This window comes from Acomys russatus, chromosome 12, assembly GCF_903995435.1.
Source record: "Acomys russatus chromosome 12, mAcoRus1.1, whole genome shotgun sequence".
Taxonomy (NCBI): Eukaryota; Metazoa; Chordata; class Mammalia; order Rodentia; family Muridae; genus Acomys; species Acomys russatus.
In genome coordinates, this window is record NC_067148.1 from 27390559 (window position 1) to 27411724 (window position 21166).

Below are 21166 nucleotides of genomic sequence, written 5' to 3' on the forward strand. Positions count from 1 at the left end.
TCATGAGAGTTGGGCCCAATTATTCTGACAGAGCTGGTGTGAGGCCCGTCACATATGGTGCCATATGGACAGCGAAGCTGTCAAGTCTTCAGACTGAGTTCCTGTGGTCCAGGCTTGGTGGACAGAGATGCTCCTTCAACCAAAGGAGTCTTAGACTTGGCTGCTGTCTGGGACTCTACAGTCTAGGACTCACCCACCCACGGTCTTCTCTTCTCACTTAAGGACCCTCAACTTTCCATGGCCTCTTCTTCCTAGTCACTGTCCTGGGGAGACAGGTCCCACTCAGTGGAAATTAGTGCCCTAAGGGGGTCTTTGCTTAAAGGGTCCTCGCTTCAGGTTCATCCCCTCTAAGGTTCTTGAGACCATAAAACAGTCAGGCAACTCAAGTTGAAGTGACTGCTAGTGAGCCACTGGGGTGTTGGAAAATGACATTTCCAAATGTGACTTGGAATGGTGGCTGCTTTGGCCTTTGTCTTTCCCTCCTCTCCTATTCCTGTCTCTTTTGCAGAAACTCACCACAGCCAGAGAGGAAAAGCAGGTCGCCTGAGAAGAGGCAGGAAGGACCCTTGTAGGGCTCCCCGTCCAGCAGGTAGACCAGATGGCCTTGAGTGTGGCCAGGTGTAGCCAGGGCCCGGATCTGAAGCCGTCCAACACTGACCACATCTTGATGACACAGGGGGCTGGGGCACAAAACAACAGGGAGGAGAGGGAATTCAAGCTTGTGTCGTGCTGATCACTGCTACCACCCCAGGCTTGAAGGCTGAGTGACTTATGGGAGGGGACTTAGGGAGAAGGCACAGGTGCTCAGAGGCTCAGACCATAGCCTTCCTCTTCTGACCACTTCTGGGTCATCTTGTGGCAAACATGGCCAATCTTTTTACATGGATTCCACTTAGCTAAGGGCTAGGTGGGGTGTCACCAAAGATCCAACTACGGATACCCTGGAAGTCAAAAGGCAGGATGTAGGCGATGCGCACCCATGTTTGGGTCAGGGACTTACTGGGTAAGGTGGGGGATACCATCCTGAGGGCTCCCATACACTCGACAATCCCTGTGCCGCCGACTGAGGTCACGGTTCCCTCCACTGTGGTCCCTGCAGGATGGCAGAGATGAGTACGAGTGGGTTTAAAAAGTCAACTGGACCTGGACTTCCTCCTTCCCTGAAGTTCCTCTTGGATTTTGTTAAAGCAACTTCCCTGCTCAAGTCACCCCTCAACTGGCTATGCTCCTATGGCCAATGCCAAGTGGTCGTCCTGGACTCTCACTCAGCTTCCGTTGTCATTCTCAAATTCCACCAAGTGGGGCTGACCACACCCACCTAACAGTCCACCCTCTGTACCCTGTGCCACCTGCCAACTAACTAGATGCTCACTCTGTGGGTACCTACCACCTGCCTATGAATGGGAACACAGTGATGCCTGCCCTCCTCTGAGGCTTCAAGCTGCTAAGTGCCATGATAAGGGGCTCAGTCCCTTTTTCTCCACCTCTGCTGGTGCCTGAATGACTCCATGAGGAAGGTGGGTACTGCCCATCGGGGCCCCTCTGAGCCCAGGCCTGCAAGCCCAACCTCTGAAGGGAAAACTGCCTGCAACCAGAGCCCCACCATTCCCAGCCCTTACCAGTGCTTGTGGGTGCAGAGAATGGCAACCAAGTTAACTCTTTCCTTTTCAATGGAAGCCTGCGGGGAGAGAAGAGGCACTGAGGGTGGGAGCAGCACAGAGGGGTGACATGCTGGAAGTCTAGTTGGGGGCTGGGTGGAAAAGACAGCTGTAGAGATGAAGGAAAGGCAGGACATGGGCTAGGGAATGAAGAAGCTGGCAAGGGGAGTTGGAAGAGCAGAGACTCAGCATGGGAGGGGGGTAGGCAGGGGATCAGGAGTTGACATAGATACAACTCACATTGAGAAATAACTTCTGTTCCCAGGACCACATACCATGTACATACAGACACATGCACGCGTGAGCACACACACAAGGGGGGGGGAGATGAGACTGAGTAGAGAATGAATGAATGAATATGAAGGGAAAGGAGAGAGGGCAGGCACTGACAGAGGTCAAGGAAGAAAGAGTATCTGTAGCTGGTGAGATGGCTCAGCAGGTGAATTACATCACCAGAACCCTCATAAAAGTGGAACGAGATAGCCACAAGGTGTCCTCTAACCTCCATGTGCATGCCATGGCACACACATATCATGCATATACATTGGATAAAAAACATTATGCTAGGGCTGGAGAGATGGCTCAGAGGTTAAGAGCACCACCTGCTCTCCCAAAGGTCCTGAGTTCAATTCCCAGCAACCACATGGTGGCTCACAACCATCTATAATGAGATCTGGTGCCCTCTTCTGGTGTACATGCAGGCAAAACACTGTATACATAATAAATAAATCTTTAAAAAAAATTATGCTAGGCATGGTGATACACACCTTTAATCCTAGCACTGGGGAGGAGGAAGGGGGCAGATCTCTGTGAGTTCAAGGCCAGCCTAGTCAAAATGTTGAGTTCCAGGGCTGGAGAGATGGCTCAGAGGTTAAGAGCACTGGCTGTTCTTGCAAAGGTCCTGCGTTCAATTCCCAGCAACCACATGGTGGCTCATAAACATCTATAACAAGTTCTGGTGTACAGGCATACACGCAGGCAGAACATTGTATATATAATAAATAAATGAATTTTTAAAAGAAAATGTTGAGTTCCAGACCTGCTAGGACTATTTAGTGAGGGGGAGGGGCATTTAAAAAAAGAAAAGACAAACAAATGCCTCTCCCCAAATAATAAATAAATATATAAATAAAAGTGAAAAAAGAATGTCAGCTGGGTGTGGTGACACACCCCTTTAATTCCAGCAGTCAGGGAAGCAGAGGTAGGAGGAACTCTGTGAGTTCGAGACCAGCCTGGTCTACAAAGTGAGTCCAGGACAGCCAAGGCTACACAGAGAAACCCTGTTTCAAAGATTAAAAAAAAAAACAACCAATCAAACAACAACAAAAAAGAATGTCTACCAGGGCAACAAAGAGGGTAAGAGGCAGACTGGAAACTGCCAGGACCCACACAGTCCTAGGCCAGAACACTCACCCTCTGGCTGTGCTTTCCTTCTGCCTAGCCATGCCTAGGACATTTACCTCTTTCCTCGTGCTCTATTGGGGGGGGGGGGGTGTTTCTGTGTGTGAGGATGCCCACCCACAGGCAGGTACATATTCCGGGGAACCAAAGCCAGCCCATGTCTGGCAAGAGAAGCCAGCAGCCCCCTGCAGCCTGCTACCTCGCCCCTCACCTGCACAGCCCTCGGGTCCGAGGGGTCCACAGCCACAGCCAGCCCGGCCTGGGTGTCGATGATGAGGTAGCTGTAGTTGTCCGAGAGGACAGGGATGGGAAGCACCTTCACTCCTAGGAGAGGCAGACAGAGAGGCTGGGGTGGGGCGGGGAGCCCACAGAAGGGGTACGGAGAAGGGTGGTAGGCAGCGGGTGAGCGTGGGAGCAGGTTTCGGAGGGCAGCCAGAGCTTACCATTGAAGAGGCGGGGCTGAGTTTTGGAGTGGCCTTTGGGATAGCGATTCCGAGCCCTCCGAAGCTGCTGTCGGTAGAAGAGGTACCCGAGCCAGGTTCGGGTGTACAGGCTATACCTGCAGGGCAGATGGTCTGGGGTCAGATTAATCCTCTTCTGGGTCTACAGACCTCACATTTCTACTCCCTCAGCCACCCTTACTCAAGTACTTTGCCATTACCTTTTTTTTTTTTTTTTAGTCTCATGTAGCCCAGGCTATCTTCAAACTTGCTCTGTAGTCAAGGATGACCATGTCTTCCACTCCTCTGTCTCTACCTCTGTTTCCTCAGTGGCTCTGTCACTACCTCTCAAGTGCTGGGATTATATATGTGGGTCACCACATCTGCCTCCTGTGGTGCCGGTGGTGCTAGGCCAACACTCACTCTACCAACTGGGCTATAATCCCTAACCTTGGAAATTACATTTTTAACCACTTCAGGTTTATCTGCTGCTGCTGCTGGTCCAGAGACCAACTTTGCGAGCTACTGGGGTAGGAGAAGCAACAGTCCAGGGGTGGCAGACAGCAGGGTGTGCTCCAGGAAATAGAAAGTTCTGTGGCAGATAGAGATACAACCAGAGCTTGAGGTTAAAAGGCCTTGACCACGCCTGTAACCCCAGCATACAGGAGGAAGAGGCAGAGACAGAGGCAGACAGATCTCTATGAATTCGAGGCCAGCCTGGTCTTCAAAGTGAGTCTAGGATAGCCAAGGCTATACAGAGAAACCCTGTCTCAAAAAATGAAAAAAGGGGGCCTGACCGTATGCCCTTGCTCCACTGCCATCTCAGCTATATGTAGCTTGGGACACTGGACCAGGACGCCGAAGTTCTCTAAGGAAAATGTGAGATTTGTGAGGCCACCAAGGGCCCAGTTCACAAGGGTCTCTTGGGCTCAATACTTTAATGCCTTGAACTATTTGTTTTGTTTTGTTTTTTGGTTTTTCCAGACAGGGTTTCTCTGTGTAACCTTGGCTGTTCTGGACTTGCTTTGTAGACCAGGCTGGCCTCAAACTCATAGAGTGCTGGGATTACAGGTGTGTGCCGTCACACCCATCAACCCATCATGCTTTGAATTCTTAATGATTTGATTTTTTTCAAAGTCTTTTTTTTTTTTAATTGAGACAGGTCTTGTCATTTAATAAACTTATACCCTGAAAGTAGATCCCTGTCTCCCCTCCCCCCCCAAAAAAGTAGACAGGCGTGGTGGCACATGCCTTTATTCCTAGCACTTGGGAGGCAGAGGCAGGATGATCTGAGTTAGAGGCCAACATGGTCTACAAAGTGAGTTCCAGGACAGCCAGGGCTACACAGAGAAACCCTGTCGCAACAAAACAAAACAATAACAAAAAGTTCAAAAGGGCTGGAGATGTCACCTAGTGGTAGGGCACTCACCCAGCATGTACAAGAACCCTCAGTACCACAGACATTGCACAATATCACAGTGAATGGAAAAGTTCTTGCTCATTGTGGAAATTTTCCTTTTCCTTTCCTTCCTTTCTCGCTTTTTCTTTGAGCCAGGGCCTTACTATGTAGCCTGCCTGAACTCCATATGTAGATCATCACTATGGAGTCTTGAACTAACTTGGCAGTGGTCCTCCCACATCTGTCTCCCAAGTGCCGGGATCATAGTGTAACCATGCTTGCTTTATTTTTCTTTATTTAGAATGACATCAAATAGCAAGTTGAAAGCATTACAAGTCAGAGTGATGGCAGAATGGAAACACTGCATATTTTATTGCTTCCCTTCTCCAGAATCTGGCTATTATAGCCCCAAGTGGCCTCAATCTTAAGAGGCCTTTGTGTCTTTAATGTTCTTTTGTACTTTAAATAATACTTTCTTTCCTGTTGCTTGACCAAGAGGCTTTATTTTAACTAGTTAATTAAGTTATCTATGTATTTAGGTATTATTGTTTGTGTGAGACAGGTTCATGAGTAGCCCAGGCTATCCTCAGACTTGCTATCTTGCCAGTAATGACCTTGAACGCATGACCCTCCTGCCATCACCTCCCATGTGCTGGATTCACAGGTCTGTGCCACCTCATCTTGTACCTGGATTTTGCATTAATTAGGCAGTATAGATTATATCAGGATGGGAAGGAGCCAGCTCCAGCCCCTGCTGTGCGGGAAACTGAGGCTGGAAGCAGGCACAGTGAGGGGCAGTCAGTCTCGGAGTATCTATCAAGCCAGTCAGAAAACAGAAGACACTGTAAGCCTGCAAGGTTGAGATGGCATGGAGGGTGGGCTCTAAATCTCTCACAGTGTGTAGGAAGGACGGACTCTCCCTATCCCCTTAGAGAAATACTAAATGCTTTATCTGCAAACAGTTCAGATAGACTGAGTAATGGTGGTTTGGCAGTAAAGGTTCGGCAGCAGCCTAGCCATGACTTCTGCTCTATGCCCCTGCCCTGCCCTGGCAATCCTGGCATGCTAGGAGAGGTTCTGCATTCTGTGTTGTATGTCCATTTTTGTAAGTCCTCCCACCTTCGGTTTCATTTGCAACTCAGTTTTCGGCCTTTAGACTTTCACTTTTCCGGCTATGTTTATGGATGCCTGTTTACCGGCCAGGTGCTGTGTACGCTACAGCTGACAGCCGTTACTCCCTGAAGCCGACCTTCCAGGCGGAGAGAGAGAATGATAAACTAGGGACAATAAATAGAGAATGAGAGAGCTGCTGTTTCAGATACAGTAGGCCAGCACAACAAGATGGCTGAGCAGGAAGGGAACTTGAGGTTGAGCCTGACTACTGAGCTTAATTCCCAGGATGCCCCCCCACCCCACCTCACCCCCCACCACACCCCCCATCCCCGCCATAGTAAAAGGAGAGAACTGTCTTCTGCAAGCTGTCTTTTGATCTCTACACTAGGACTATAGTACAAATGTACACACGGAGGATAGATAACATGTCACAGATAGTGTAGGTCAGGGAACCAGGCCCCCCAGGTGACATGTTCATAAGAGGCAAGCCAGATAGGAGTTTGGAGAAAGTAGACTTGAACCTGCCTGCGCTCCCATCAACTCACTGCTAATTCTTTGCCTATTCTGTTGTCATAGCAAAGAGCTAGTACAAGAGACATGCCCAGTTAGGGTGTGTGGGGTAGGGCACTGGGTTACAACCGAGATCTCCTTGAACAGATTGCAGGAATAAGGATTACAGTAGACGTCCGAATAGGCCTTTTGGATGATTACACATTTAAGTACTCCTACAGGGAAAAGTCCCAAAGTCATATCAGTGTGCCCTTCTTCCTTGTATGCTGGGGATGGATCCAGGGTCCCATGCCCCACCCACAGGACCTCTTTAGTGACTCATTTGCTTGTGTGTATTTTGTTAATTGATGGTAAATACGCTATGAATTTGGAGAAGGAAGGAGAGACAGAGAGAAACTTAAGATTCAGAGATTCTAAAAGAATCCTGTGGTTCAAAAATAAGGCCCTCCCCCCATTTATACTGTTGGACACATACACATATTTTACTTATTTTTTTTAATCAACAAGCATAAATATTACTACTTGAAAATGCAAATGCACAAAAAGGGAAGAAACTAATTTGAAACATAAACGGAAGAGACACATAAGCTTTAAGATATATTAAGATGGCAAGTCTAATGCAGAAAGTACCCAAAAGTGTCCCTTTCCTATCTTAGAGAGGAAAGACCACAGCAAGGAAACAGGTGGGAGGCAGCTGTCAGATGGAAAATAACTGCGCCGTTTAGACATCACCTCTGGGACTCTGGCAGTGTGTGGCTGCAGGTGCTGAAACAGACTGCCCTGCAGGCATCTGCTTTCCTGCGGGGGAGGCCGCCTAGCAATGGCTTTTCCTTTTCTGCATTTGATAAAGGGCTGAACTCATGTGGAACTCTGCCTGGTGTCCAGCCAAAGGCTCTGAGTGCAAGGTGGTGTACGGCCCAGAAAGGTGGGCAGCGGGGTGGGGGAGGGGGTGGGGATAGGGGTGGGTGTGGGTGTGGGTGGGGTGTCTGGAGCAAGAGAGAGGGCACTGGGTCTGAGTGATCCTATCTACACACCTTCTCTTGGGTAGGTCTCTTAGCTGGGATGTTCTTCCCTCTGCTATTCTAGATTCTGCCCGAGACCGGAGCCCTTTGCCAAGAATCCTTCCCTGGCTTTGGCCTCCTTTCTCTCACCTTGGTTTTATCCAACACACAGACACCACTTCCAGTTTCTAATGTACAGGAGTGCAGCCTAACACCTGGACACTGGGCAAGTCACCGGCCACAACCGGAGAGAGATTTGCGTAGTTTCAAACTGTCTGCTTTATAAGACACTAATTAGTCACTGGAAAAAACTTGGCTGACTCCAATTGAAACTGCTGATGAAAGATGAAGTCAGGCTGGAGGGTGCAATTGGCAGCAGGGCGCTTGCCTAGCAGGCAGGTGCATTCTGGTTCCAGCCCTCAGCCCCACAGAAAAGAAAACAAACAATAATCTCAGCAGTCACACCATATATTTGACCATGGAGGATCTGTGGCCTTCATGCCCAAAGTGCGCAAACATAATTTATTCATGAGAAGAAACCTCAGGCAAAGCCAGACGGAGGGACCTGCCGTAAAACACCTGGCCAGTGCTCAATGTCAGCCGGGCCTGTGGGAGGCAGAACAGAGCGGGGACCCTTGATCAGAGTCAGGACCAGAAAAAAGCATTTAGTGAGATAGCTGGCAACATCTGAATGTGATCTGAGAATGTTAACTGTCTCTTTGTGTGTGTGTGTGTGTGTTAACTGTCTCTTATTGATGAGAATCTGTTGCTTTTGAGAGCTATACTGTGATCACATAACAGTAACATCCAGGGAGGCTGGCCTAGTTGTACAGGAATTTTCTTTTTGTTTGTTTGTTTGTTTGTTTGTTTGTTTTTGTTTTCAAGACAGGGCTTCTCTATGTAGCCTTGGCTATCCTGGACTTGCTTTGTGTGCTGGGCTTACAGGTGTGTGCCACCACACAAAGCTTGTACAAGGAATTTTTTTGTGTGTGCGTGTTGTTTTACCGTATCTAAAATTATTTCAAAATGAAAAGTTAAGCAACATAATGAAATACGACTATCCTCTCCTCTGTTGAGTATTAGTTGTGCCCGAGCCCTGTTCTATCATTTCTTTCCTGGCCACTCATAGAAAAGTACGGCAGTTCTGACTCCTGCTTCGCTGTGTCCTTGGCCCAGCAGATAAGGTTCCTCATCCTTAGGACCACGTAAAGGTTAAGAGGCTCGAGAAATGAGTGAACACATGGAAAGTGCCCAGTCAGAGCCAGATGGTAGAAGAGGTTTCGAAACTGCCTTCCTTTGCACAGCTGCTAGGGCAAGATGGCCTGCATCCGGGAGGGACTGAGACATAGCCTTGCCGTCCCTGTCCAGTGCTAATATGGGTGATGTGCTTTTTGTGACACTAACAAAAGGCAAGGTCTGTGAGTGCAGGGGCCATGGACAAGAAGTCAGTCTGTTGGGCTCATTTTATTGGAAAAAATATTCACTGTGATTGCTGGACACAATGGGACTACCTCAGAACAAAGCCAAAGGCTCCCTGCCTTGTTGGTAAGTGTGCTGTAGCAAAAATAGGGGAACTCACACATAAAACTGGGAAACAGGTGAATCATTAACTATCAGTTAGTTCAGAGCCACTAGAAGGATACAGGGAGAACCAAGCCTTGTTCTCTCAGCCAGGAGACTGCAGTGGGAAATGGAGAGATGGAGCCTGTAGTAAAGTGTTTTGGATGGTTCAGAACCAAAGCCTGGGCAGGAGGGAAGGTGGCATGTTCTAAGAGTTTTGTCAGGAGGCCTCAGGGTCTTGGCGGGGGTCAAAGTGCCAAAGCAGGAGCCAGGGGGTGGGCAGGGAGAGACCATGGAGAGAGCCAGAGGAAGAAGATGGTGGCAAAGTAGATGGTGGGGCTAAGAAGGAAGCAACAGTCTGGAGGATGCCCTGCAGGTTAGCCAGAGGGGGAGGGAGCCTGAAGTGTCAAGTCAGGTTGGGAGAAGCAGGGCCTGGGATATGGGTGGGCTGAGGTCCTATCTGTGCTGGGATGTTCTCCCCTAGCCTGGCACATCCCCACCACAATGATTTTACTAGACTTGGATGTTGAGTTCAACTCCCTGTTAGCCTTGGCCAGGTCACAATCACAGGCCTCCCTCCTCTTTAGCTCTCTCTTTCAAACAAGGATCCTTCCTAGTTCTGCCTTCTGCCACCCTGGGTGGGCTCATACAGTGGACAGGCCCACTGGGCTCATCCCTAGGTCTTGCAAAAGCTTCTGTTACCCAGTTTTGGCTTCCAGTCCAGACTACAGACAAGGCAAATGCTCAGGCTCCGAATATACCACCTCTGACAGTCTTGCTCCTGCTAGGGAGCCTGCTGTGGGAACCAATATTCAAAAGAGAGCCACTTCCAGATTTGATCCTCTGGCGTCTCTGCCTCCTCCCTTCCCATTGAGTCCAGGGAAACCCTGTGCTCCCTGGAATGAAAGGTTGGGAACCCCCCACCTCCTGCCCCACATGTCCATCAATAGCAAAATAAAAAAATGAACCAGGGAGACTACACTGCCAGGAAAACAAATGATTGAAACTAGGATTTCGCAAGCACAGAATCCAAACACATATCGTTAAGATAAAAGACACGTTGCCAAGAAAACACTGTGACATTTATTGAAATGCCAGTGCATGTAGAAACCATCCCAGCTCCCATTCAGGACGTGGACGTGTGATAAAAAGGAGAAGGGTTGTTGAAGAGAGTCGCCATCCTAGCCAGCAGTACTGCTTAGCCCCAGGGAGGTGGTGGCACTGCGGACCCTCTGCCCCACCTGCAGTGGCCCATTGAGTTGGGAGCGGAACACAGGCTTATATGTTATCTAGTGGTTCTGAAGATGCCTAAGGTAACTCATTAGATTTTCAGGGCTAGAGATTAGGCTTAGTGGAAGAGCCCTTGCCTAGCACATTTGAGGCTCTGGGTTCAATCCTCTGTGCATCCCCTTCCCCCACTAAAAATACAACTTTAGGCCTGTGTGGTGGTGCACGCCTTTAATACCAGCACTTGGGAGACAGAGGCAGGTGGAGCTTTGTAAATTAGAAGCCAGTCTTTTTTTTTTTTTTTTTTTTTTTTTTAGTTTTCGAGACAGGGTTTCTCTGTGTAGCCTTGGCTGTCCTGAACTCGCTTTGTAGACCAGGCTGGCCTCGAACTCACAGCGATCTGCCTGCCTCTGCCTCCCGAGTGCCGGGATTAAAGGCGTGCGCCACCCAGAAGCCAGTCTAGTCTACAGGGCAAGACCCAAGATAGCCAGGGCCGCACCCTGTCTCAACAACAACAATAGAGAAGGAAGAGGAAGAAGAGGAGGAGGAGGAGTTACATTTCCAAACCTGTTTTTATTTTTTAAACCCCCTCCCCTTTTGGAGGCAGGGCAGATTTCTGGAATTAGCTCTCTCCTCCCATTATGTGGGTCCAGGGATGAAACCCAGGTCATAAGACTTAGTAGCAAGCACCTCCATAGCTACTGAATCATCCTGATGCCTCCATCCAGTGTGTATTTCAGGGGGAGGGCACAGGCCACAGTACCCTGATGGAGTTCAGAGGACAACTCTTGGAAGCTTTTACCTTCCACTTTGTCTTAACCAGGGTTTGTATTGCTTCGAGGAAACACCATAACCAAGCAACTTGGGGAGGAAAGGGTTTATTTGGCTTACACTTCCACAGCCCTGTTAATCACCAAAGGAAGTCAGGACAGGAACCTGGAGGCGGAGCTGTTGCAGAAGCTGGAGCGTGCTGCTTACCAGCTTGCTCCCATGGCTTGCTCATCCTGCTTTCTTACACAAACTCAGGACCACCTGCTCAGGGATGGCTCCACCCACAATGGGCTGGGCCCTCCCCACAAATCTCTAATTGCCTGCAGCCAGATCTCTGGAGGCATTTTCTTTCTTTCTTTCTTTCCTTTCCTTCCACCTTACCCCCCTCACCCCCCATCCCCCCACCCCCGCCACACACACAGGGTTTCTCTGTGTAGCCTTGGCTGTCCTGGACTTGCATTGTAGACCACACTGGCCTCAAACTCACTGCCCCTACCCGGCTGGAGGCATTTTTTTTCTTTCTTTTTTTTTTTTTAATTTAAATTTTTTATTAATTTGTTCTCGTTACATCTCAATGGTTATCCCATCCCTTGTATCCTCCCATTCTTCCCTCCCTCCTTTTTTCCCCTTATTCCCCTCCCCTATGACTGTTCCTGAGGGGGATTTCCTCCCCCTGTATATGCTCATAGGGCATTTTCTTAATTGAAGTTCTTTCCTCTCAAATGACTTTGGCTTCTGTGAGCTGACATAAACTTGGCCTGAGGGTGGTGGCACATACCTTTAATCCCAATATTCAAGAGGTAGAGGCAGGCAGATCTCTGTGAGTTCAAGGCCAGCCTGGTCTACAGAGTGAGCTCCAGAATAGCTCCAGCCAAGGCTACACAGAGAAACCCCGAGTCTCCGGGAAAACCAAACCAAACCCAGTGCACACTTGTTTCTGCAGTTATGCTGCATGCTAGCTGACCTTGGAGTGTTGGGGAGAGAGATTGCTCCTGTCTCCATCTGAAAGAGAAACTACTTAAGAGGAAGTTTTACAGAAAGAGGGGGCAGGCAGAGCTTTTGTTTGGTTTGGGTTTTTTTATTTGTTTGGTTTTGGTTTTTTGAGACAGGGTTTCTCTGTGCAGCCTTGGCTGTCCTAGACTTACTTTGTAGACTAGGCTGGCCTCGAACTCACAGCGATCTGCCTGCCTCTGCCTCCTGAGAGCTGCGATTACTCAGCTGTGTTTTTGGTTTGCTTTTTTTTTTTTTTTTTTTTTAACCAGGACATTAATAGAGAGATGGGTCGCAGAGAGAGAACTCAGGTGAAGATGGAATGAGCCAGAAAATGGGAGCAGATTGCTAAATTAGTTTGAGGCAAAGCAGAGCAATTCTGGGTTGAGAGAGAAGTCAGATTAAATAAATGAGCTGGGAGAAGAGTCTGAGCCAGCCCAGAGCTCAGAAAGAACAAGTAAGGGAGAGCTTATTAAGCAGTAAGTCTCAGAGGCTGAAAACGTTCTAGGCCTACATTAGATTGTATGGAGGCTAGAAGCTTCCAGGACTAGGCCTAGGTTAGCAGAAGGAGGCAGTAAACCTCCCAGACAACAGTTGAGCCAGGAGAATAAAAGTTACTTTTACATATGGCACCCACATGCAAGGATTACAGATGTATGCTACCATACCCTTCTTAAATTCAAACCCTGACTTCCCGCCTCCCCGGCTTCTCGGCTTTCTGGCTTTCCATAAACCAGTTGTGCCAGGCTATAATCCTAATGGAGGCAGGGGCATCAGGAGTCTGAGGCCAGCTTAGGCTACTGAGACCCTGTCTTCAAACAACACAGGAAACGGCTCTGGGCTCCAGCCTCTGCTCTGGTAGCTTTCTAGACCTGAATACAATACAGTAACCCCAGCTCCCCAGACCCAGTGCCTGTGGCTCACACAGTACCCTCCTTGGGTAGTACCTGCCTAAGGCAAGCAGGCTCCCACCTGTCCCTTGTGTGGCTTCCTGCATGTCTCTTGGTGTTTCAACCCTCAGGAACTCCCACACTGGCACAGCACGGCAAGCAGCATTCAAGTAAGGCTGGCTAGTGATTAAGAAAGGCTGGGGAGGGGCTTGGCACATGCATGGCACAGTGCCTGGCCAGAATGGTTCCCAGACAAGGCCAAGGCTGGCAACTCCAGCAAGTCTAATGGCGGTGGCTTCTTGCCCAACTGAAGTCCTCTCCACCCTGACTCCCCCCTCTTGCCCCACTGCCCCCACAAACCTGGACAAGCAGGGTGTCTGCCAACCAGGTCACCCAGATTCAATGGCATGGGTGGGGGATGTGTCACTGGGACATAAAATCCTAATGTTTCCTGCCATGTAGGCTGCATCCAGGGCCTCAGTGGGAAGGGAGAGATGGAAGAGAGATGAGCATGAGGAAACGGAAGGAACAGTGGCTAGACGTTCACAAGAGGTCTCAGGCCTCACTCTGCCCCTGCCCATAGGGTTGGATCACCACTCCTCCCTGGAGCCCACTGCCTCATCTATAACAATTTCAAGGCCATAGCTTTTCTTTTCTTTCTTTCTGTGTGTGTGTGTGTGTGTGTGTGTGTGTGTGTGTGTGTGTTTGGTTATTGTTGTTTTTTTGAGACAGAATTTCTCTGTGTCACCCTGGCTGTCCTGGACTCACTTTGTAGATGAGGCTGTCCTTGAACTCACAGAGGTCCTCCTGCCTCTGCCTCCCGAGTGCTAGGATTAAAGGCATGCGCCGCCGCTGCCGCCGCCGCCACCACCACCGTTGGCTTGCCACAGCTTTTCTTGCCTGAGCTTGTGAACAAGCTCTGAGGGAGCCCAGAGCACCCCATGGATTATCTCAGGTCCTCCTCTCAAGTCTGAGGCAGGTACCACACTCCCATTGTACAGACAGGAAACGGAGCCTAGAGACTGGAGGTGGGCAGGGAATAGCAGGCAGCGGTACCTCCCTACAAGTCTGCCCTGGAACCCACTAAAATTTTCCCCAGACCCCAAGTCAGGGGGTCGGACTAGAGACTAGATGAGTGGGCCTGAATGATTACAGGATTACCTCAAATCCTCCGAGGGCCTTTTCTGAGAAAAATGATAGTCAGGGTAGCTACAGAGACCTGAGCACGAGGCCCAGGATCCGGGACCTTGGAGTCTGGTAACCCAACCACTCTGCCTCTTCTCCCTGAACCAGCATTTGAGAGCATTTTGCAAGGAACTGCAGAGAGAGAGAGAGAGAGAGAGAGAGAGAGAGGAGGAGGAGAGCGAGGGGAGAGAGGAGGAGAGGAGAGAGAGAGAGAGAGAGAGAGAGAGAGAGAGAGAGAGAGAGAGCGCGCACAGGGAGCCCTGGGGGAGAAGGTGGGGTGTCAGGATGGACACCTGGCCCAGGGGCTTTTGAAGGTCCCTTTAAAATTAAGGTTCTATGGTTCCTGTAGTGGAGTGCCGGCAGGCTAGTGGTTGAATGGGCAGATATCTTGGGAGCCAGAGGGAGAGAAGAATTTAGGAAAAGGGGTAGAGACTGGAGGGGACAGTGTGGGGAACTGCTGTAGAAGGTGTGTCCTACAGCCAACCCTTACCCACCCGACAGGATGCCATGGCTCCATGCAAAGGCTTGAGGATGGAACCCAGGGCCTGATGCATGAAAGGCAAGCAGCCTACCACTGAGTCCAGTGCATGGCCCTGGTTTTTTCAGTCATTACCACATACACAGCCTCTGCTCTTCCAATGCTGGCTGTGTGAACCAGGAACTCACTCCCCAGACTGTTATCTTTTTTTGTTCAAGTGTTCTCAAAAATCTGTGTGATTCGGGAGGCAGAGGCAGGTGGATCGCTGTGAGTTCGAGGCCAGCCTGGTCTACAAAGTGAGTCCAGGATGGCCAAGGCTACACAGAGAAACCCTGTCTCGAAAAAAAAAAAAAATCTGTGTGATTAATAGGGTGACGCTGACATCTGCATGCGGTCCCCAGGGGCAGTCAGCGAGCTGGGCTTTATTATTCACAGCGGCGTATCGGAACAAGAGACTAGAGTTGTGTGGCCAGTACACATTAGGATTTGGACCTCTTGGGCCGGGTGTGGCTGCCTTTTTAATGCAAGCCTTACAAGGGGGCAAAGGCAGGTAAATCTCTAGAAGTTCCAGGTTGGCCAGAGATAGAGTGGGAACTTGTCTCAAAACAACAACAGCAACCCAGCCCCTGCCCCACCCCCCCCCCAAATCCTCTAAATAAAACAACACAGGAAAAAAAAAAAAAAAAAAACCCCAAACAACAGAAAGAGACTCTGACTTCTTCCATCCCCTCCTACAGTCTGTAGTTCAAGAGCGCGAACCTGGGGCCTGGCACACGCTTGGGCATGCTAGCTCCTCCTAAGCTCAGTCTTTCCCCCAGTCCTGAAATCTGGCTCAGCATTCCTACCCACCATAACCACATCCAAAAGAAAATAGAGTTTCTTAATTGGTCTCAGGTGGGAGAAAATGTAGAGCTGTTGGCCAGCTACAGCCATCCCCAGCCCTCCCTGAGACTTAGGGCTACGAGCTCCCTAGTTTGGGCTCACCGTGCACCCGTTCCTGGCATCCTTGAGCCAGGGCATGGGTTCTCTTGTTATGTGAGGCCCAGCCTAAGCCACAGAAGCCATGGAGACAGCTGGCAGTGAGTATGGCACTCCCTCCCTGGCCCCTCTTCTGGTGCACAGTAGAAAACACACAATGCTCGTTCTTCTTCCTTCCCCCTCTTCCCCAGGGCAGCTCTGAAGGAAGCTGCAGGGCTGTCAAGTGACTGGCCTCAGCTGGGCCCAGGGTCCTATCTCAGGCCAGTATGGGACAGAAGGGAGCAAGATGAAGAAGATGCTGTACACACGTCACCCAGGATCACCTCCCTCACCTCCTTCCCGGCACTCCCTATGTGTGGGTCCCCTGAGTACAGAGAGACCTAAGACATTACTGTAACCTAACAGGCAGGCTCAGAGTGGTGAGACAGGCCCAGGGTGGTATTTTTGGCCAAGACTTAGCTTGTCCAGGCTTGCATGTGACCAGCGATGAGGCACACCTAATAACAAACCTAGAACGGCTGTCTGAGGGGTGAAGGTCCAGCCCAGGAAGGCCACCAGGTCACAGGGTTCTATTGAGCAGGATTGGCTCAAGGCCTTCAGGAACAGAGTCACTCCCTGTTGTGTGCTTTCTTGGCAGGGGGGTGGGTGGACCAAGCTAACGAGGCAGCTGAAGGAGCTTGGGTGAGGGTTTCCTGCAGTCTCCAGCATGCCTGGAGGTCACTTCCACGTGTCCAGGAGAAGCCAGGACATGCAAGGTCAGAGCCTCCTGTCTGGGTTTCCCTAGCCTTCCTAGTCTTTGCGGCCCTCTCCAGATGACAGATGACAGATATCTTTTGCAGAAGGACCTATGACTGCTGGGAGTTCTCCACCAAGAAGAGAAACACATCAGGATCACAGCCCCCCTCAACTCCCAGTGAGCCCCATCTTAGCCATTAGGCCTGTCCCCAGGCCACTTGTCTTGCCAAAGGGCTGGGACTCACTTCCTTTGGTTCTTTCACTCACTCTTAGCACAGGCCCCTTTTCTTTATTTATTCCTTTATTTGAGACAGGGTTTCTCTGTGTAGCCTTGACTATCGTGGACTCGCTTTGTAGACAGGCTGGCCTTGAACTCACAGCAAGCCGTCTGCCTCTGCCTTCCAAGTGCTGGGGTTAAAGGCGTGCGCCACCACTGAGCACAGGCCCTTTTGGCAGAACTCTGCTCCATGGACAGGCCTATGGGAGTCTAGCTGGGGAGCCAGACCTAGGGCAGGCTGAGCCCAGAGGAGGAAGCACACTGAAAGCTCAAAGTGGCCAGGCCCAGTGGAGGCAAAGGTGAATTTGGACTAACGAGGCTAAGCCAGCTTCATGGAGCCCATGGCACCTGGGCCGAAACTATCCACCCATTTTTCTCTTCCTCCCTCCACTCAAAACATCTGGTAAGGGTTGACTATGTGGCAGGCATTGCTCTGGAAGCTGAGGTACAGTAGAAACAACGTTTTAATCTTTGTGTGGCCATGTTCATGTGGGAGGAGAAAAAATGGTAAACAGACAAGTCAGTACACACAGCGCAGCGGCTGCTGTCATATACTATTGAGAATAAAGCTGGCTAAGGGGAATGGAAGAGCAGGGATGGGGACATGGCTGTGTGCAGGTCAGGGTGTCACAACACTGGGGGGGGGGAAGGATTGTGTGGGAGGGTCCGCAAAAGGGTAAAGTAGTTCCTGTAGTTGAGAAGAGGGCAGAGTATAGGGGTCAACTCTGCCTTCATGAGAGAGGAGATCCTGCTAGAAGAATCTGAGCAGAGAAGTGACACGTTTGTATGTGCCAGTACCACTTGGCTGTCTCTGGGCTTTTGATATATGATTTTGATTTATTACATTTATGGTATGGGTGCCTGCTCCTGTTTGGAGCTCAGAGGACAACTTGTAGGAATCATGAATTCCAGTTATCAGGCTTGAAACCTTATACTCAGTCATCTCACCTCAGTGGCCCCTGTTTCTGATTTAAACCAGCAGCTTCTACTGAGAACACCTAGGGTCACTGCCAGCTACATCTCTGAAAGCCCAGCTCACAATGCCAGGTTTTCATCTTGGTCACAAACAAAGGGTTCTTTACTCAAGGATCCTCATGTCAGGGTTTTGCCGCCCTGGGCATTGGGTCAGTGGGCCCTATTGGCCTAGACAGGAGGCTTCCTCTTTCTGGAATGGTAAAAGTGAAGTTCACCCAGGGGAACAGTTACCACAAGGTTGGGGTGAGGGTCAAGGAAAATGTCCTGGGCTACTGGAGAGATGGCCTAGTAGTTAAGAGCACTGGCTGCTCTTCCAGAGGTCCCATGTTCAATTCTCAGCAACCACATGGCAGCTCAAAATTGTAACTCCAGTTCCAGGGGACCTGACACCCTCCCACAGACACACATGCAAGGCAAAACACCAGTGCTTGCTGCTTGCCCAGAAGACTGGAGTTCTGTACCGTCAAGCCCCCAAAAGGAAAGAAAGAAAGAACAGAGGCTTGGTCGGTTAAGACTGTCCATCAGCAGAGGCCAGCTACAGTACACTTCAGCTCCGCAGCACACCCTCAGTGCAAGAACCCAGCCTCACATTCTATTCCCCTCTGCTCAACAGCCCAGCTCTCCACAGAGCTCTGCTCTGTCAGCCTCTCTCTACTGCCACTGAGGAAGCAAAGGGGCAAAAGGGAAACTGAGGCTGATTCAGGAGACCCACAGGAAAAAGTATTATTCTCCTGATCACAGGCTCTTTAGTTGTACCCCGCCACACCTGGGAGTTTGCTGTGCTCTATCTCTGTCACAGTATGGACCCTAGTTCCCATCTGTTTATGTGGTCCTGTCTTCTACGTAACCTTTTGGGTGACCGCGTGTCAAGCCTTCCATATATTATACAAGCACTACTAAGCTAGAACTCCTAGGATCTCTCTTTCTTTCTGTCTCTCTCTGTCTCTGTCTCTGTCTCTCTCTGCCCCTCGCTAATTCCCTCCCTATCTATCTGTGTATGTGTGTGTATGTATGTGTATATGTATGTGTGTGTGTGTGCGTGCATACATAGTTACTCAAGGAGGCCAGAAGAAAGTGTCATATCTCCTGTTGCTGGAGTTCAGACAGAGTTATCACCTCACTCAGAAGGTCAGATCCTGTTCCCTGGTGTGACCGCACAGTCCTGACCCAGAGCAAAGAGGGACTCAGCATTTCCCGGTAGTGGTTGGATACACTTAGAAGGCGGTTGTGAGAGAATTTCAGGAGGACATGCATCTTTCCTCCTGCCATCACAGGCTACCACAGAAACGACTGCTCTCATCTCCTGGTTACTTATGTGTGGGTTCATGTGATCTTCACTGGAGCCTCAGTAGGCAGACACTAACACCACCTGCCATTCTTCAGGCGCAGACGAGCCAGACTGAGAGAGATTATGTGTCCAGTGCCAGCTATATGGTCAATATGCAGCAGAGCCAGAATTCAAAAGCTGACTTGCCTGGCCACCCTGTCTACGGTTCTCAGAGTCCCCAGTGCCTAATGTCCACCCAGGTCAGTTCAACCTACCCTCAGCTGAGCCTAGTTAGTCTCATGCCCAGGTAATAGTGGCTGTTGAGGAAAGCCTTTTGTGGCATTATCATGGCTAATGATAACACGAACAGTTCCCCTCTCAGCCATTGCTGAGGATTCCCGTGATCCCCCACGCTATACCTTCAGCGCCAGTATGGAGTGGCTATGGGCTCCTCCTTGGTGCCCATCCTTCCTGCAGGCTAAGAGGCATCTCGCAACAACACTTACATAATTGCCACATGTTTCCTGCTAGCATCCCTGCCCCATGCAGAAGGTTCGAAATGTCTCCCCTCAAGGGACTGGACCGATTGTTTCCCACACCACAGAACAGCGGGGGCCTGGAAATCCCATTCCAGGCACACCCTTCTGTTCTGTAGAATTGAAAAGTTGATTCAGTCTGGAAATCTAGACAAAGGAAAGCCCCATAGAGCCACTGAATTCTTTGTAAAAAAAAAAAAAAAAAAAAATATATATATATATATATGTATATATATATATATATATATGTTTTTAGATTTACTTTTTATTTATGGGTTTTTTTGCCTGCAAGTATATCTGTGCACCATGTTTGTGTCTGGTGCCCTTGGAAGGTGTCAGAGAGGACATTAGTGCTCCTGGACCTGTGGTTATGAACAATTGTGAGCTACCATGTGGGCGCTGGGAACTGAGCCTGAGTTCTCTGCAAGAGTAGTCAGTGTTCTAAACAGCTATCTCTTTAGCCCAGAACCACTGAATTCTAAGTCTGGTTCTAAGTTCGCAGCTGTAACTGACCATAGGGCTAAGGTGGGATGGCTGCAAAGTTTGAGGCCAACCAGAGACATAACAAGCTCCTTTTCTTTGCTTTGTTTTGTTTTGTTCTTGAGACAGGTTTATCTATGTAGCCTTGGCTGTCCTGGACTTGAACTCACAGAGATCTACCTGCTTCTGCCTCCCAAGTGCTGAGATTAAAGGCATGCGCCACCACCGCTCGGCTGCAAACTCCTATCTGAACCCCTAATATGCCCCCATGCCCTCAAGAGAATTGTGAAGAAGCTCCCCAAGAAATCAAAATTAAGGGATTTGAAAACCTCCTAAATCCCATGACTCTATGGTTGGGAGTCCCCGGACTCTCGTGGTTGTGATGTTGTGATTATTGGCGTCCTGGTCTCATGGATTCTGATTCGAGTTATTCATGGAACTCCTGTTCTCCACTTCCTTTGGCCATTTTCATGATTTCAGGCTTACCAATTTTGGATGCTAAAGATAGATTTAAAATCCCTTCTCAGCCAGGCATGGTGGTGCATGCCTGTAATCCCAGCACTCGGGGAGGCAAAAACAGGTGGATCTCTGAGTTCGAGGCCAACCTGGTTTACAAAGAGAGTCCAGGACAGCCGAGGCTACACGGAGAAGCCTTGTCTCCAAAAACCAACAAAACAAAACAAAACCCCTTCTCTAAATAGAACTACGTGATTCCCAGGAAATTTTTTGTTTTTTGAGTTTTTGGCTTGTTTGTTTTGTTTTGTCAGACAGGGTTTCCCTGTGTAGCCTTGGCTATCCTGGACTTGCCTTGTAGACCAGGCTGGTCTCGAACTCACAGTGATCCTCCTGCCTCTGCCTCCCGAGATTAAAGGTGAGCACAACCAATGCCCGGCTCCCAGGAAATTTGTGAAGAAAACTATAAGACCAAAGCAAAGCAATGCGTGCGCGCACACACACACACACACACACACACACACACAGAGGCCCCAAATATAGTGACTACACTGTGCAGATGAGCGGTAGAGCATATGTTTAGCATTCATGAGGCTTTGAGCCAAACAACCCCACACCCATTTCCAAAATCCAGATACAACATCCAGTGATAGTCATCTGTAATGATAGTACCTAGGAGGATAGAGGATCACAAGTTCAAGACCAGCCCGGGATACCTAGTGAGGCTGTCCTACCAAGCCAACCAGCTAAGCAAACAAAAGCTCTGCCACCTCTAATGTTTACTTTAATGCTTTTTTAAAAAACAAAACAAAAACCCACAAAGTAATGGCAATTTGGTCGGA

General features: G+C 49.5%; 1 protein-coding gene across 3 annotated transcripts in view; it reads right to left on the minus strand.

Moving 5' to 3' along the window:
* The window catches only part of Pnkd (PNKD metallo-beta-lactamase domain containing), a 72512-nt gene that overhangs the window by 2667 nt on the left and 48679 nt on the right, over positions 1–21166 (minus strand). For all 3 annotated transcript variants that reach the window (XM_051154088.1, XM_051154090.1, XM_051154089.1), the window contains 5 exons: positions 3503–3618; positions 3271–3383; positions 1620–1678; positions 1001–1093; positions 517–680 (listed from right to left, as the gene is read on the minus strand). In XM_051154088.1, coding sequence (XP_051010045.1) covers positions 517–680; positions 1001–1093; positions 1620–1678; positions 3271–3383; positions 3503–3618 — 545 coding nt within the window. The remainder of the gene's footprint in view (positions 1–516; positions 681–1000; positions 1094–1619; positions 1679–3270; positions 3384–3502; positions 3619–21166) is intronic.